At 43.4% G+C, this 19399-nt stretch overlaps 1 protein-coding gene across 1 annotated transcript in view; it reads right to left on the bottom strand.

Annotated features, from left to right (window-relative positions):
- Window positions 1-19399, bottom strand: part of LOC137571338 (ovochymase-2-like) — a 142522-nt gene that overhangs the window by 102932 nt on the left and 20191 nt on the right. The window contains exons 8-11 of the mRNA XM_068280337.1: window positions 16502-16637; window positions 11929-12135; window positions 10020-10238; window positions 8446-8586 (exon numbers count right to left, since the gene is read on the bottom strand). Coding sequence (XP_068136438.1) covers window positions 8446-8586; window positions 10020-10238; window positions 11929-12135; window positions 16502-16637 — 703 coding nt within the window. The remainder of the gene's footprint in view (window positions 1-8445; window positions 8587-10019; window positions 10239-11928; window positions 12136-16501; window positions 16638-19399) is intronic.

Below are 19399 nucleotides of genomic sequence, written 5' to 3'. Positions count from 1 at the left end.
CACAACAACCCAGGCCTTGCATGAGGACAAAAAGCGTGCGGATAGCATGCTTTGTACCGCCATGCAGTCATAAATGTAATAAAGATAAGAGGTTCCATAAACAGGGACCGGCAACGCTAACCCAGCAGCAGCAGCACACGTGATGGAACAGGAGGAGGCGCAGGAGGAGAAGGCCACGCTTTGTGAGACACAACAACCCAGGCCTTGCATGAGGACAAAAAGCGTGCGGATAGCATGCTTTGTACCGCCATGTAGTCATAAATGTAATAAAGATAAGAGGTTCCATAAACAGGGACCGGCAACGCTAACCCAGCAGCAGCAGCACACGTGATGGAACAGGAGGAGGCGCAGGAGGAGAAGGCCACGCTTTGTGAGACACAACAACCCAGGCCTTGCATGAGGACAAAAAGCGTGCGGATATAGCAGCAATGCTTTTTGCCGCCATGCAGTCATAAATGTAATACAGATGAGAGGTTCAATAAACAGGGACCGGAAACGCTAAACCATCCCAGATGTTCATCGGTCATGTTACTTGGTTGGGGTCCTGGAGTGTTGCGTAGTCGTTTCCAATCCAGGATTGATTCATTTTAATTTGAGTCAGACGGTCTGCATTTTCTGTGGAGAGGCGGATACGCCGATCTGTGACGATGCCTCCGGCAGCACTGAAACAGCGTTCCGACATAACGCTGGCTGCCGGGCAAGCCAGCACCTCTATTGCGTACATTGCCAGTTCGTGCCAGGTGTCTAGCTTCATGCCCGGTTTCAGGTCCAGCGGTGCCAGCCACAAATCCGTCTGTTCCTTTATTCCCCTCCAAATTTCCTCCCCTGTGTGCTGCTTATCCCCAAGGCAGATCAGCTTCAGCAACGCTTGCTGACGCATGCCAACAGCTGTGCTGCACTGCTTCCACGATCCTACTGCTGCTGGTGCTGGGTTAGCATTTCCGGATGAGGTACAGCTTTGAGATGCGTTGGAGGAGAAGGAGTCAGAGAGGTAGGTGCTGCTGTTGTTATCCAGTGGGAGGGACGGCGGTGCAGCTGTTTGCGGCGTGGGCAACACCCGCGCCGTAGCAGGTGAGGAATCGCTGCCAGGCTCCACAAGGTTCACCCAGTGCGCGGTAAGGGAGATGTATCGACCCTGGCCGAACGCACTCGTCCAGGTGTCAGTGATGAGGTGAACCTTGCAGGCAACGGCATTCTTCAAGCTTCGGGTTATTTAGCTGACCACGTGCTCATGCAACTCAGGCACTGCAGAGCGCGCAAAGTGGTAGCGGCTGGGAACCACGTAACGTGGGATGGCCACTGACATCATGCCCTTGAAGCTGTTTGTCTCCACCACTCGATATGGCAGCATTTCGCAGGCCAGAAGCTTGGCTATGCTGGCTGTTACTGCCACGGCCCGGGGGTCATTTGCTGGCAATTTCCTCTTGTGCTCAAACATCTCCGACACAGACAACTGAACCGTAGCGCTGCACACGGAAGGGCTGTTGGTTGTTGTGTTTGATGAACACTGGGAGACCTCAAGAGCACTACTCCGGAAAGTGACAGTGTCAGCGTCGTCTGATGTTTGTGAATGTTGTGAACCACGCAATGGCTGGGCTACTGCTGCTGAGGCGGGTTTGGTGGTGAGTCTGGTGAACCCAAGGGAGGAAGTGTTGCTGGTACCCTGTCCTGCCGCGTTTGCCCACAGAGTGGGATGTTTGGATAGCATGTGGCGGCTCATGCTGGTGGTGGAGAGGTTGTTAATACTTTTCCCCCTGCTCAGGCGGGTCTTGCACACCTTGCAAATTGCCATGGTAACATCCTCAGTGCAGTCTTCAAAGAAAGCCCAGACTTTAACTGGCTGAGGACTCGGACCTCGTGCGTGATGTGCTGGTGCTGCTTAACCCACTGCTGGACGCTTGAGAGGTCATCCAAGTAATTATCTGGTCCTGTTCTTTTGGATCTGTGAGGGTTGTTGTCCTGGACAACATGGGCGGTATTGAGTGGGTTTTCTTGGGTGCTCCCCTGTGGCCTGTACGTGAACCGTCAGGGGAAACACCTCTTCCCTTGCCCCTTCCTCTTTCACCGGATTTCTTCCTCATTTCACTTATCCTTAAAGTACACGCTGACTGGCAGCAGTACAGTGGCAGTACAGAAATGCTATACAGTGGTGGGTGAGCGGTGTACCACTATTGTCAGCAGCGACACAGAGCACAATGCTATACAGTGGCGGGTGAGCGGTGTACTACTGTTCCCAGCAGACACAGAGTGGAAGTAAACACAATGCTATATAGTGTGGCTGAGCCGTGTACACAGAGTGGCATTAAACACAATGCTATATAGTCTGCTATATAGTCACCCCGAACAGGGTGATGTTCTGCAGAACCCGAACAGTGGCAAACACTGTTCGCCCAACACTACTGGGAGGGAACGCAGATTTTAGTACCTAAACACACGATACAACATGTTTTCCGGGGTCGGACTCTGAGGCACATACAGATGGTCCCGATCATCATCCTCATCATACAACTCTTCTCCTGAGTCTGACCCACCCACCACCTCTGCCACCCCAACATCCCCAGACACAGACCCCTCATCGTCCTCAACATTAACTTTGGATGCTGGCCTGAGCCAGACCTCCTCCTCCACATCAGGCCCCATCATCTCCTCAATGGCAGCCCTCATTAATCGCTCTGGCGACGGACCGATGGACACAACGTTCTCCTCCGGGGAGGGCTGCTGCTGACCACTGGCTGCTGGGGTGGATGTTATAGCTTGCGTGGGGCGTTGGCTGTTGCTGTTGTTGGGAGTGCTGCTCACAGCGGAGGTCTCTGGGGAACTCATGTTGAGCTCATATAGTGGTTGACGGTGAGTGGAGTATTACTGATCCCAGCAATATACACACTGACTGGCAGAGTACGCAATGCTATATAGTGTGGCTGAGCGGTGTACACAGAGTGGCAGTAAACACAATGCTATATAGTCTGGCTGAGCGAGCGGTGTACTACTGTTCCCAGCAGAATCAGAGTGGCAGTAAACAATGGTATATAGTCTGGCTGAGCCGTGTACACAGAGTGTCAGTAAACAATGCAATATAGTCTGGCTGAGCGGTGTACACAGAGTGTCAGTAAACAATGGTATATAGTCTGGCTGAGCGGTGTACACAGAGTGTCAGTAAACAATGGTATATAGTCTGGCTGAGCGGTGTACACAGAGTGGCAGTAAACAATGGTATATAGTCTGGCTGAGCGGTGTACACAGAGTGTCAGTAAACAATGGTATATAGTCTGGCTGAGCGGTGTACACAGAGTGGCAGTAAACACAATGCTATATAGTCTGCCTGAGCGAGCGGTGTACTACTGTTCCCAGCAGAATCAGAGTGGCAGTAAACAATGGTATATAGTCTGGCTGAGCCGTGTACACAGAGTGTCAGTAAACAATGGTATATAGTCTGGCTGAGCGGTGTACACAGAGTGTCAGTAAACAATGGTATATAGTCTGGCTGAGCGGTGTACACAGAGTGTCAGTAAACAATGGTATATAGTCTGGCTGAGCGGTGTACACAGAGTGGCAGTAAACACAATGCTATATAGTCTGGCTGAGCGAGCGGTGTACTACTGTTCCCAGCAGAATCAGAGTGGCAGTAAACAATGGTATATAGTCTGGCTGAGCGGTGTACACAGAGTGTCAGTAAACAATGGTATATAGTCTGGCTGAGCGGTGTACACAGAGTGTCAGTAAACAATGGTATATAGTCTGGCTGAGCGGTGTACACAGAGTGGCAGTAAACACAATGCTATATAGTCTGGCTGAGTGAGCGGTGTACTACTGTTCCCAGCAGACACAGAACAGTAAACAGAATGCTATATAGTGTGGCTGAGCGAGCGGTGTACCACTATTCCCAGCAGACACAGAACAGTGAACAGAATGCTATATAATGTGGCTGAGCGAGGTACACAGAGTGGCAGTAAACAGAATGCTATATAGTGTGGCTGAGCGAGCGGTGTACTACTATTCCCAGCAGACACAGAACAGTAAACAGAATGCTATATAGTGTGGCTGAGCGAGCGGTGTACCACTATTCCCAGCAGACACAGAACAGTAAACAGAATGCTATATAGTGTGGCTGAGCGAGCGGTGTACCACTATTCTCAGCAGACACAGAACAGTAAACAGAATGCTATATAGTGTGGCTGAGCGAGCGGTGTACCACTATTCCCAGCAGACACAGAACAGTGAACAGAATGCTATATAATGTGGCTGAGCGAGGTACACAGAGTGGCAGTAAACAGAATGCTATATAGTGTGGCTGAGCGAGTGGTGTACTACTATTCCCAGCAGACACAGAACAGTAAACAGAATGCTATATAGTGTGGCTGAGCGAGCGGTGTACCACTATTCCCAGCAGACACAGAACAGTGAACAGAATGCTATATAGTGTGGCTGAGCGAGCGGTGTACTACTATTCCCAGCAGGCAGCGACACAATGACAGGGGGGACCCTGGCTAGCGTGGCTGGAGCGCGAACTACCCTGCCTGCCTACCCAAAGCTAAACCCACAGACAAATGGCGGAGATATGACGTGGTTCGGGTATTTATTTACCCGAACCACGTGACAGTTCGGCCAATCAGAGCGCGTTCGGGTCCGAACCACGTGACCCGTTCGGCCAATCACAGCGCTAGCCGAACGTTCGGGGAACGTTCGGCCATGCGCTCTTAGTTCGGCCATGTGGCCGAACGGTTTGGCCGAGCACCGTCAGGTGTTCGGCCGAACTCGAACATCACCCGAACAGGTTGATGTTCTGCAGAACCCGAACAGTGGCGAACACTGTTCGCCCAACACTAGTTAAAAGCTGTCTCTTATGTTCATTTACTGGTGAAAAGCTGTCTCTCATTACGTGCATTTACTGGTGAAAAGCTGTCTCTCATTACGTGCATTTACTGGTGAAAAGCTGTCTCTCATTACGTGCATTTACTGGTGAAAAGCTGTCTCTCATTACGTGCATTCACTGGTGAAAAGCTGTCTGTCATTACGTGCATTTACTGGTGAAAGGCGGTCTCTTATGTGCATTTACTGGTGAAAAGCTGTCTGTCATTACGTGCATTTAATGGTGAAACGCTGTCTCTCATTATGTGTATTTACTTGCCATGCCCACTTTAGTCACCACAAATTTCCTTGAACATGTTGCCCCCTACCCATTTGACTGCCCCCTCATATGTGCCAGTCTAGAACCGGCCCTGTACCCCTGCCTACATATACTGAGCACATATACCCCTGGCTACCTGTTCTGGGGACATCTCTCCCCCTGGCTACCTGTTCTAGGGACATCTATACCCCTGGCCACCTATTCTGGGGACACCTATAGACCTGGGGCTACCTATTTTTGGGGAACCACTGCTGTCAGATTAAATGTATTTTGGGGAACTGCTGCCAGATTATGTGTATGTTGGGGGAATCGCTGCTGCCAGATTACATCTATTTTTTGGGAACCACTGCCATATTATCTGTATTTTGGAAGAACCTCTGCCAGATTACGTGGATTTTTGGTGAAATGCTGTAAGATTACATGTATTTTGGGGGAAGGGGGGGAAACACTATGGCAGAGCTCAAATTTCCCTGGCAGACCTTTCACAGCAATATTAAAATCATGTATATTTGGCTCCACCCATGACCACGCCCACATTCTGTTGCGTGGCCACGCCATTTTTTCGGGTTTTGTCAGTAAAAAAAATCTTTTGTCAGTAAATTTTTAGGTATTTGTCAGTAAAAAATAACGTGAAAGGTTGGCAACACTGCCTTGTACTCATACTGTTCTGTGTGGTCTGGTTTGCATGTATTCCTGTATTGTCTTATTGCTGTGTGTCACCCGTAAATATTGTTTGTAACCTTAACTAATGTCCAGCGCTACATAATATGTAGGGACACAGGTTGTGACTGCAATGAGGCCTCTGTGCCAGTGGGGAGCCCTTCATCATCTACTTCATCTGCTCTTCCTTGGTATTTTAACTGCTTCACCACTGAGGGGTTTTACCCCTTCAGCAGCCGAGCAATTTTCACCTTTCAGCGCTCCGTACATTCATTCGCCTATAACTTTATCATTACTTATTGCAATGAAATAAACTATAACTTGTTTTTTTTGCCACCAATTAGGCTTTCTTTAGGTGGGACATTATGCCAAGAATTATTTTATTCTAAATGTGTTTTAATGGGAAAATAGGAAAACATTTGGAAAAAAAAAATCATTATTTTTCAGTTTTCGGCCATTATAGTTTTTAAATAATGCATGCTACAATAATTAAAATCCATGTAACTTATTTGCCCATTTGTCCCGGTTATTACACTGTTTAAATTATATCCCTATCACAATGTTTGGCGCCAATATTTTATTTGCAAATAAAGGTGCATTTTTTTCAGTTTTGCGTCCCTATTTACAAGCCCATGATTTATAAAGTAACAGTGTTATACCCTCTTGATATAAATATTTAAAAATTTCAGTCCCTAAGTTAACTATTTATGTTTTTTTTTTATTGTAATTTTTTTTTTTTTTTAATTACAAAAATAAATAAATAAATTGGTAACAATTGGGGAGTGTGGGAGTTAATGAGTTCATTTTATATTGTAAAATAATGTATTTGTATGTGAAAAATGTTTTTGGGTGTAGGTTTACTTTTTGGCCACAAGATGGCCACAGTAATTTTTTGTAAATGCGTCCTTCAAGCGTAGGAAGTACGCTTGCAGGAAGTTCAGGGAGGCTGGGAAACTGATTTTTTTTCACAATGATTGCGCTGCTTCTCATAGAAGCAGCCGATCATTGCTGGGGGCAGAGATCAACGAACGGGAATGTTTTTTTCCGTTCACTGATCTCCGGACGAGTGGGCGGCGCCGTGCACGATCTCGGGAGCGCACGCATGTGCGACTGGGAGCGCGGACAGTGGCAGCGGTGGTAGTGGCGGGGGGTGCGTATATCTACGCTACGGGCGGGGAACTGAAGTCCAAAGGAGCATAGATATACTGTACCCGGGCAGCGAAGTGGTTAATATTGGTTACCACTATTTTTTCATAGCAGTAATTATTAATAAACTTGTTCCCACTCTGTGATCAGGCATCTCACTGCTTCTGTCCTCAGGAAATATCTGAGTGCTGGGGAGCAAAATTCTGCAAGTGCAGCCCCAGTATAGGAATTTGCATTGGAGCTCATTTATTTTTACTTACTCTATGTCACTCAGGCTAGGAACACACTTAGCAGAAACGCTAGCATTGTGGAAAACGCAACGTCTTTGCCTGCAATGGTAGTCAATCAGCCGCATCAAAAAACGCATATGCGTTTTGTATGCGTTTTCTAACATGCATTTTTAAAAACGCTGGTTTTGCTGCATAGTTTTCAGAAGCGCATCAAAAACGCACATAATAAAAGTAAATGGTAATGCAATGTATTACATTTTGTATGCATTTTCCAACCTATTCTCAGACTAACCATCCCTGCATCCGTGCCTAACTGTTAACCTAACCTCATGTATGCCTAACAACAACCCCCCAACTACACCTCACAGTAATGTATTTCCTACCTAGACCTAACTTTAACACTGCTGCTAACCACTATTTTATCCACTACAGAGTTCTGTATTATGGTCCACTGTGGCCCTGCTGCTACTGTATTTTATTTGTTTTGTAAGCAATTGTTTGTCAAGGCTGCATCTGAGTCACCTTCCTGCCCATTTTATACTACTGGTTCTTTTCTTTTCACAGCCTCTTAGTGGTCCCAGGTGTGCATGTGACTGTGCTTATAGAGAGATCAGAGCCTACCAGGCAGCCGTCACCTCCATAGGAGGACTGTAGTGAAAAAAGAAAGGGGCGGGCGGAGAAACCGGGAGCCCGATCTGGTGCAGTATGTTGAGTTATGATGATAGGTCAAAAGAATTCTATGTTGTTGTACTCACAAAATCAGGTTTGCGAACCAAGCAACCACTTTGTGCGTATATGGGGAAATACCGTCCCCGCTCGGCCTTGTCCGTATATGGTCACAGCTCCTTCAAAGAGTCCACTTGCCAAAGTGGTAACCCCTAGCTTGGGGTGCAACGTCAAACCAGAATGGAGTAGGAGGCGCCCGTAATGTGTTCGTGTTGTATTTTTGGACTATAGGTAGGTAACAACAATGGTAGCAGATAGAAGTAAAAAATAATAATAATAAATAAAGGACAGTCCTACCTTAAAAAAGTAGTCCCTCCGCTAGATAGTATAGAAAGTAAAACCCTTTATTGGGCACTTTTAATTGACAACGCGTTTCGCGGAAACAACCGCTTCCTCAGGTCGAGTACTGTGCCTGTAATGAAATGGCAGCTTTTCTCTCTAACAGGGACAGTGCAACTAAAAGGTAATCTAGGTAATCTAGGTAATGTTAAGTATGGTACATAAATCCTCTTTGACGATGTAGTCATTACTTTTACTGTATAATTGCTGTGTCGGTACCTTCAATGTCATTTGGATAGACTTCTTCCCATTTTGCAGAAAATCCACTCTCTGTTCTCACAGCATCTGATGAAAAGCTCAGGAACAGTTTGTTGTTGGCAGTGACGAGTTGTGGGGGATTCATAAACCCACAATATGTCCCTGAAATGATAATACAGAAAATGCTGTATAAACTCTTGCAGATTCAGTAGCACTGAAACATAAGACTACTTAAAGTGGATCTGAACTCACAGGACAGAAGGAAAACACAGAGAAGTGCACCCTGTATGTATTTAGAGAGTTTAGCCTGTCTAATTACCCCTCATTTGTGTCTAATAACAAGTTGTAATTTGATCTCTCCCCGGGTCAGCTGACTGCCACACGGCAGGCAAGGCCGAAGTTAGCAATACATTTGCTTCCATGAAAGCAGAAAGTAGAAACAGTGCAGACATAGGGCTGGTGCACACCAGAGCGGTTCATGAGCGTTTTTAAAAGCGCTTGTGGTTTGAAAACCGCTTGGGTAATGTATTTCAATGGGCTGGTGCACACCAGAGCAGTTCCTTTTTTTTCCACAAACGCAAACATTTTTTTGATTTTTGAGGCATTCTGCCTCAGTGTAAAGTATAAGAAAGTGGAAAACTGCTCTGAAAAACACTAGATCAGAGCGGTTTTCCAAGCGTTTTTGTTACAGAAGCTGTTCAGTAACAGCTTTACTGTAACAATATATGAAATCTGCTACACAAAAACGCTGCAAAAAAAAACGCTGCAAAAAAAACGCTAGGCATGTTTAAAAAATCTCTCTAAACATGACTAGAATCGCTCTAAAAATCTGCTTCAAAAACCTCTAGCGTTTTGCAGATCTGCTAGAGGTTTTTGGTGTGCACTGGCCCTTATTGTAGGTGTGTATCAGCTGCAACAAATAAATGTTTCTCTTTAAGGAGTTACGAGGCAAATTGGAAAAAAATTTGCTTTACTCACCTGGGGCTTTCTCCAGCCCCTTGCAGCTGACTGTCCCACGCTGTCACCTCTGCTCCCCGCCTGCGCAGTAAGCCACAGACAACGTGGCGGTGATTGACAGCGGTGCTTGACGCAGGTGCAGTAAGGGGGACCTCGAGGTCGTTCTCTGCACCGTGCGGCGAGAGAACGGGACAGCGGCGGGGAGCGGAGGTGACAGCGTGGGACAGTCGGCTGCAAGGGGCTGGAGAAAGCCCCAGGTGAGTAAAGCACATTTTTTCCAATTTGCCTGATTACTCCTTTAAGGTTATTATTATATCCACTTTAAATTTGGTAAATTAATTTTGAATTGATAATGATGGGCAGGATCTCCCACTGGATTCCTTTCTATAAAGGAGAGAATATAGGGGCCCGGCTCACATGAAGCCAGGGGATACACATCACACCTCTAATATCCTTTCTCTGGATGAACTGAGCAACCACACCCTCATTATCACTGAAATTCCATGCTTACTGTTTTTTTGTTTTTAACTTAGAGTACATTCATATGTTCAGAATAAACTTTCCCAAGATCAAGAAATACTTAGAAATACTGGTTTATCTGTCTGATCTGAATTAGAATCTTTTAAAACATTACTTACCTATAAAATCCACACTATCTGACATCTCCACGTTGTCTATACATGATCCAAGCTCTCCATCCACAGCAAATTCAGTGAATGTCAGCCTAATAAGCCTGCCAGTAGTAACAGAGATGTTCCAGCTACAGTGGAGATTAGCAGGGTAAGAGTCTGGATGGTTCAGGGATTGAATGACACCTTTCCGTCCTACTTGGATCGCATTGCTTCCACAGCCGGAATCTGTAAGTAATAATACACAGAATGGGCTTTTCATTTGCAATTAAACAATTTATGGAGGAGCCACATCACAATCTGCACACAGTCTATATAGTAAAATAGTGTACCATAAAAAAATGTTCCCATCTGTAAACTAGTTGTGGTGGGCAGAAAACATGGTACTATACCTAGTAGACAGTGGCTGGTAATAATCAATGGCGATCAATGCGATCGCTATGGGACCAATCATGCTGCCTCACTTATTTCCTGGATACTTAGTTTTGCATTGTCCCAATTATGTCTATTATTAAAGTGAATACAATGTATGTAACTATCATTTTCATCTATAATGATAGCCATGGTTTTCATCTTTTTACATTACAAATGATGGATAAACAGGAACAGGATTTTGCCTGTGCCTCTGTTGGGGTGAGTTCCATGACCATTACAGGATACTCCTTTAGAAGCAACAGATTAGAATAAAAGCTTGCAGATGTTGAAACCCATCCTCACAAAAAAAGGTTTCTATCTTTGTCATCATCCCCATCTAAGACATTTCCAGTAATCTCCTTTCTTCCATGACACACAGGATCATGGAAGTTAAAGTAAATGTTCCCAACAATGACAGAAACATGTTTCTACTTTCAGACTTTTATAGCTGCCTAACTCTTCCTTACGCTACAAGTAAAAAAAGGTCTTTTGATTGGAGTTCCGCTTCAATAAGTGAAAAGCAGAGTAACCATGTGAAAAGAGCAGTGCGGATATCAGATATCGTACTAGTCAGGCCATGAAAGCTATAAGAAGCATTAGTTGCCATGGGTTGCTTCATTGTGAACATAATTATTGCATTGTACACTTCCTTGTGAATGTAAACCTGAACTAAAAAAAAATGCCTATGCAGATTAAAAACTAGATGGCTGTGATGTACAGACAGTTCCCTACTTACAAACAACTTGAGGTTGCAACATTTCAGAGATACAAAGTTGCCTTCATGTACAAAAAATACTATAATGTTTTTTACTACATATTTTTGTTGTTAAGTGTTACAGTATTGTACAGCAGAGTCCCCGGTATCTGGCACCAGCGGGGATCGCCTGACACCGGATACATGTGCTTGCCAGTTGCTTGAGCAACCAGTCTAAAAAGCCCCTCCCCCCCCCCCCCCAAATACTCACTGAGCCTCCAGCGATGTCTTGCAGCCTTCCTGTTGCTCTTAGTGGGCTCCTAGTGGCTTTCTGGTTTCCCCCATGCACAGAAGCCAGTGAGTCACCTGACCCGCAACAGGTCACAGGGAACTCCGAGAGCCAAGCACGAACCCTGGAAGCCGCTAGGAGTTTGAAATGCCATGTTGGAGGAGTTCCACAGCAATAGTTTAACCTGAAAAAATTGGTGGCTCTCATGTCGATTTTTTGCCCACAGCAAGAGTCACACGCTTGCCGGTGCATGGTCAGTGATTCAGAACAGAAGGTGTTACTGGTAGAGGACAAGCACAAAAGCCAGGGAAGTACTGTAGAAGTTTCCATACGGTGTTCCACATATTCAGTTCCGGTTTCCGATAAACATTGAAACTTATGATTATTTTATCATCTATCTACAGACATTGATTCCAATAGGGCATGTGATTCTACGCTGCTGAACAATTGACTCTTTCTGAACTGCACTACTTAAATACTGAATCATGTTTCATATAAGTTGCTACACATGTTATCATTACCAATGTAGGGAGGCGATGTGGTGGTAGACGCCGTGTTAGTGGTGGTAGATGTGGTGGGGCTGTCAGTTGGAATAACACTTCCTTGAAATCCAACATATGTAGCATGGAAAACACCCCGAGTCCCCTGTGGATTAGGCCAGTAACGAACAATCATTGTGTTTCCAGAAGAAACAACAGGATCTGGGATTTGCGTTCCACAAAGATGCCCTAAAAAGGAAAACAATTTCTGTTTAAAACATAAACAAGCTGGTAATTGCATAAAATGAGCGCGTGTGCACGCACGCATACACAAACACACACGCGCACACACGCACGCCCGCACGCACGCACGCACACACACACGCACGCACACATGCACACACACACACACACACACACACACACACACACACACACACACACACACACACACACACACACACACACACACACACACACACACACACACACACACACGCACACACACACACACATGCACACACATGGGTCATCCAGAAGGTAACAGTCATTTACTGTTATCTACTATGCAAGGTACTCTTTCAGTGTAATTTAAAGTGGATCCGAGATAAACTTTTACTCATTGCATAATTGTGTTCCTTACATATGGTTTAAAGGGCATTCCTCAAGCCAAATACTTTTTTTGTTTTGATTTAATTCCCTAATTCCCTATAAACTAAACAAGCCTTGCCCACATAATATCAAATGCCTTGGCACTCTGAGACCCATGTAGCAAGGGCTTATGGGAGCTCAGTCTGGGAAGGAGGAAAAGGAGGTTACTAGCCAGAGATTTCAGAGGCAGAGGGGAGGAGGGAGGAGGAGAGGGGAGTGAAGTTTTCACAGGCTGAGAGGTGGAGATACAGAGCAGCTTGCCTGTGTAATGATCACAAGCAAAACTGTCATTGTATCACAGGAAGAAGTAATCATATACTGTTGAAGCTGTTTACAGCTAGATTTGCTGTGTAAACTATCTAAACTTTAGATATGATATATCGACAAGTTACTTGTTATAGTTAGTTTTTCATCTCGGATCAGCTTTAACTTGCATCTGTCAAGTCAATCTCTTCTCTCCCTTTACCGCTTATCACATGACCTCAGTACACCAGTAGCTGCTTGTTCAGCAACATTTACATGAAACCCCCATTTCCCATCCCCAATCTCCAACTCACAGGTTAGGAGTGTGATGCTACTACAACAAATGCATTCAAAACCTTGTAAAATGATATGATATCAAAGGAGGTAATGATGTGGAGAAGTAAAAAGAAGATACAGTGGTCCTTATCCTATTAACTTTTTCTTCTGAGTTTTCTCCCAGAGATAATTTTTCATCTTATCTAAAAATAACTTTTCCGCACCTAGCAAAGTACTAAAAAGTAGGTAAACTGTAATATCAAACTTATTTTGCGCATTCTCTTGCATGGTGGAAGCTTTAACGGTATTTTATTGATAAGGTTTGACAATATCTCCATAAAAATTTCTAGGTCAAAATGAAATGATAGCATAAGCATATTAGGTTAAGCTTGTAGATCAAACTTTTTAATGCACTCTAATAATGAATTATATGGTTTATTTAATAACGCAAAGGACAGATTAGACTTCGGTTTAATGAAGCCAGATCTGGGAAAAAGACTTTTGACCAGCTAGTATGTTACTTACGGCATAGGTCAAAGGATTTACCTTTAGATAATTAGAAAAAAATAATGATTATACACCATTCATCAATATACAGTATAAAGGGCTATGCTGTTGGAGCAAACAAGTCAAAGAAAATCTGAATTTTTTTTTAAATTTATTCTCAGTTTTTATGTGGTGGAACCCTCCCCAGGTCATTATCATATATCAGACATAATTAGATGCCTGCTGTGTTCTGAAAGGGAGTCACAGCATGGCTCCCCCAATCAGAGAATGTTTTTTTTTTTACAGCAACAGGCTCAGGACTTCCCTCTCCTATTGTAACTGACATGTTTACATGATGCGATCCCAGAAACACTTCATCAATATAGGTAATGTGACATTTGTAACGTTTAATTTTATATCATTGGCGTATTTGTCATGCCTGCCTGTGGGTTAGTGATTCACAGTAAATATCCACTCGCCCATGGAATGGTCATATCCTTTGTAATTTCTAGTTCAAGCACAGCAATCTGCTCATTGATACTTCTGGTTTAACATTTTCAGAGCATGATGAAGAAAATATGTTCAAATCAGAGATGGGTAAATAAATGCTTTAAAGGGGAACTGTAGCCAAAGTAACATAAGGAATACAATTGCATATTTTTTATATTATTAATTTATAAATTATTAAGTCAGTATTTGCTTATTGTAAAATAATAATAATAATAATCTGAACATTTTGTATAGCGCTTTTCTCCTGTCAGACTCAAAGCGCTCAAGAGCTGCAGCCACTGGGACGCGCTCAGGAGGCCACCCTGCAGTGTTAGGGAGTCTTGCCTTGAACTCCTTACTGAATAGGTACTTGACCTAGCCAGGATTTGAACCCTGGTCGCCCATGTCAGAGGCGGTGCCCTTAACCAGTACACTATTCAGCCACCTATTTCCTCTCCCTGATTTACTTTCTGAAATTTATCGCAGGTGGCAACTTCTATAGTCCTGGCAGGTGATGTCTGCAGAATGTTTGGTTACTGAGCATTACGAAGCCAATACAAAAATATAGCTGATCTCCCAGAATGCTCTGAACGGAGGAAAATTCTGCATAGTAAATAGCCTAGGGCTAGCCTCAGTGGGAGGTCGGGGCTATGTACCAATATACAGAAATATACAGTAATAGGTAAACAGTAGAGTGGCCTCTGTGACTGCTATGAGAGAGAAATGGAGACAAATACAGGGAACCGGGGAGGGGAGGAGAATGATGTGAATGTGGCTGAATCAGGAATTAGTCAGATCTTTATGAAGTACTCCCATCCTTGGGGTGGTAAAATGGGATATATGGTGTAAGTGGGAAGTGGTGTGAGGAATAGATGTGGGAAGGATTGAAATAAGCTACCATATATGGTGTTAAGAGGATGGGGAGATATTAGCAAAGCATACACAATGAAAATAACAATATGAGAAAAGAACACATGATATAGGATGGGGGAGGGTAATAGGGGAATGTGAGGGAGGGAGTAATAAGGTGTATACTGGTAGATTGACCTATATTCTGTGGGTAGAGCCCAGGGCAAGTAGTTGACACAGAGTAGACAAAAGAAAAGTATTGTGTGAGCATTGTGTGGACAGGAGAACAGCATGAACAATGTTATTGTTGCAACACAAGGAAAGTGTGTGTGGGTGGATGAATGTTATCAGTAGGCCTCGGTGAATATAAAGTCGGCTGGGGAGATGTGTAATGTAAATGATTGTCCCTAAAGGTAGTGGAAGGGGGAGAAGACTAAGTTGAAAAATGTTCTAGTCTAATGGCAGGGATCATCCCAGAATAGGATTAGTTGTAGCTCATGAGCGTATGGGAGCATGGGGGTAGTGCGACGGAGGGGTGTAGAGTCGAGTACCAAAGTTTGGCCATGGAGCCCTTATTTTGTCCTACGGTAATTATTCTCCTTCCTGAGTTTTTTGATATATCAGTGATTGTACCATGACTGCGATGGGCCAACAGCAAAGATTAGGCAGTAGGAGTTTTGTATCACCATTCATTTTGTCATAAGAGCAGGTATCTAACATATCAGAGAGCTTCAAGCTTTGGCTTCCTGGGTGCTCTGCAGTGTGTGTTAGCATGTATGGTAGTAATCCAGTTGCTAGCTCACAAAAGGGACGTATTTACCATATTTTTTGGACTATAAGACGCTCCTGACCATAAAACGCACCTAGGTTTACAGGACAAAAACCAAGGGAAAAAATATATATACTAAACCTGGTTCATCCATGGTGAAGGGGAATCTTGTGGATTATGCTGCCTTTGTACCACATGCCCCCTTGTACCTCATGCTCCCTTGTACCTCATGCCCCCTTGTACCTCTTGTGTCTTCCTGTGCCCTCCTCTGTCCTCCTTGTGTCCTCATCTATGTCTCTTTGTGTGCTGCTTGTGTACTCCTCTATGCCCCTTTGTGACCCCGTATCCTCCATTTGTCCTCTGCATGGGCACAGTACCGGGAGTCCCCGACCTTGTGGCGGGTTGGAGGTTCATATTGGCAGGCGCTCACAAGACAGGAACTCCCTGCATTTGGACTATAGGACTATAAGTGACTTTTCCCCCCACTTTTTGGGGAAAAAATGTGAATCTTATAGTCCAAAAATACAGTATGTATTAGTGTAAAGCTGTGCATGGAATAGCCATAAAAAAATCACATCTCAAAGCGCGCTATTTTACAACATGACCATCCACACTTTAGAACTCCAAATTGTCAACAGTGCATATGAGCAGCACAAATTAAGTACTACTGGGAGATTTCTGCAAATGTAAAACCTTAGATTTTAGTTTGCCACAGATATTTGCTGCTGAAAATGAAAGGTATGGTAAATGGATTGTTGCACAGATTTAGTGAACAATTCATACCTTTTATTAGAGTACAATAGAGATATGAGCTTGCAAGTCTTATGAATTAGAAAGCTAAACAAAACATACCCAGTTTTTGTGACCCTTTTTGTTCCCCGTCAAAAACTTCAATCATTTCTGTACATCCGGTAGCTCCTGCTGGTGCGAGATCAAACCTTGTAAAGGACAGCTTTACTCTGTATCCAGAATTAACTGTGATTTTCCACTGTAAAAAGGCAGCGAAAAGAGAAATTAAAAATTGACATCTGAAGTTCAAGAAAGTTAACCAGTACTGCATAGTCTATTTTATATACCAAGGATTTGCTCAGAGATCTGTATCAGACAACTTAGTTTGTAACTTCTATTGATTTACACCATTTATTAATTTATCCATTTAAATAAAACAGAAATGGCAATGATTTCAAGTATATCATGCTTTGTTAAGCTCAGATGTACCCATTGTCCATTTTAACCTTATGTACTATGAAGGGACAATAATAAGCCAATGTTTCTCTGACAAGGCCCAAATTATGAAGGTAAGACTAGGCTCAACACACACCATACAATCTTGGTTGTTCAATCTTACCACTTTCATGTAGTATAAGAGCTTATCCAATCAATCATTCAAGGTATTTTGAATATGTTGGCCCTTATACTACATAGATTTGGTAAATCTGTACAACCAAGATTGTATGGTGTGTGTTGAGCTTAAGGTAGAGCATCTTTTAGATGGCAGGTCTTGGTGGGGGTTGAGGGGGTTGGTGGGGGAGGAGTCCCAGTGTTAAAGCTTATTCGCTACAAAAAGTCATTCACAGGAGGAAAACTGGGGAACTGACAGGGTAATGGACACTCAAGCATCTTTCATGCACAGAGAGAGTGAAGACAAGTTCATGTTGCCTAATCCCACAGAAGACTTAATGCTACCTTTTAAGGACCTTTTAAGAGAAATGTGTCAGAACACGTGGTGCATATCAGCTTACTAAGTAAGGGGTTGTGTAGTTGCAGAGAAGTCATTTTCAATGCTAGCCCATGTGCACGCACCAGTGAAAGTGCTTACAATGGACATGAGGATCAGTACTGCACCACCAGGCAGCTTTATAAGGTGACCTGGTTTGACAAATGTTTCCTTTGGTCTTGAAATTCCTCAGACCCCAACCTGAGTGAGCACACTGAAAAATGTAGTCTAATCCCTGAAATTTCCATCTCTCATCTTAAAGGACTTAAAGGATCTGCTGCCATCATCTTGGTGCCAGATACCTTAGGATACCTTGAGATATCCGTGTCTTCAAGGCTCAGCCATTTTGGCAGCACAAGGGGAACTGGGTAGTGTTTGGTAGGTAGTGTTAGGGGTTTGGCTGATCAACGGAGAGAGGCAGAGAGAGACACAGAGGGGGAGGCTAAAGGTTACATCCATTGCCCTGTTACCATACACCTTTTTGTTTTGTACAATGAATATTTTATGATGCTGGAATACACATTTTTGGCATAGTCAGCCCACACATGTGATATGTTAATATTTGGCACATGTACTTTGGCACCAGCTCCTGAAATCCTTAGAATTAGCAAAGCAATTGATGGTACTTTGCTATTTTGTTGATTTGCTGCAATATTCATCTTCCTTGATTGCCTAAACATAATGGGTTCCCATAATACTAAATCCCCTACCTGATGCAAAACCTTAATCTCCCTCCAATTTTAACTTCTGATGTCTTTTTATGCCTAACCCCAATTTTAACTTTTGCACACACACACACGCACTCTCCCCCATGTTAACCCCTTCCTGTTACCTAACACTACCCTCTTTATGTTAACCCTTTCACACGTAAAACAAACAAACCTCCCCAATTATATAGGATTAAATCTTTTAAAGTGGATTATAAGCAAAGGAAAAATATATTTAAACCATAAAAGCTAAAAGTGATGATACCAAACGTGGGGAATACTTTTATTTAATTCATCATGGGCTTGTTTACAACCATGTTTAAGTGTGTTAGTTATGTCAGGCTGACATATTAGCATAATTATGTGTGTCTACATTATGTGAGTTATTACATAATTAGATATCATACAGGAATATGTGCCATGTACAAACAGTACAGCAAATGGCCTTATATACCTGTGCATGATATATTTCACCCTTAGTGTTTACTGAATTAATAAACACTTGTGGATGCTGTATAAGCCATAATGAATTTGAATACAGCTGTAGCCCAGTTTCCAAGGAAGCAGTCAAACAAGGTCACACTTAATACAAATATCAAGCCAATCTCAATATCGTATTGTGGGGAAGACCTTCAGCACACTGTTATGGACATAAGATGATCACTTGCTAGTTTATATGAGTTATTGGATTATGCATTGACACTATGCCTATGGAGCAATAAAATACAGTGCAGAACAGGCACTAAAGAAAAAACGTGATATCACAATTGGACAGTCAAATCAGAAGGGAAGGAAAATCACCAGCACATCTGATGGGGGTGCTATGTACCCATTCACCAGGGAGATTGCCAGTTTACTAAAAGGATTGCTTGCTTGTCAAAATTAGTGGGAAGTGATAAGGAATTTTCAGCTAATAGTTGATCTCTATATCTGGAGGAGAACCATCGGAGGAGGCAGATTGTGTGGAGTTGCCCACATCTAATGCTAGGTACACATAATGTAATTCTCTGATAGATTTACTGTCTGATCGATTATTTCCAACATGTTCAATCTGATTTCCCGATTGATTTTCCAATAAATTCTATGGAAAATTAGGTCCCTTTCACACTGGTATTCGCAAAACGCTAGAATAAAATCTCTAGTGTTTTGCAATGTGATTGTCCTGTGATTTTTCATTGTACAGGAAAATTATTTTAGAGTGATTGCATTTTGTGATTCTTTAACATGGAAATGCGATCGCTCCAAAAATGCTGCATGCACCAAGTTTGCGATTTCAGCAAATTGCTAATTACTGGGGATCGCTATAGTGTGAACACTACCATTTAT

This window comes from Hyperolius riggenbachi, chromosome 1 (assembly GCF_040937935.1).
Source record: "Hyperolius riggenbachi isolate aHypRig1 chromosome 1, aHypRig1.pri, whole genome shotgun sequence".
Taxonomy (NCBI): domain Eukaryota; kingdom Metazoa; phylum Chordata; class Amphibia; order Anura; family Hyperoliidae; genus Hyperolius; species Hyperolius riggenbachi.
Note: the sequence above shows the minus strand (reverse complement) of the source record. Positions and strands in the feature narration are given on the sequence as shown.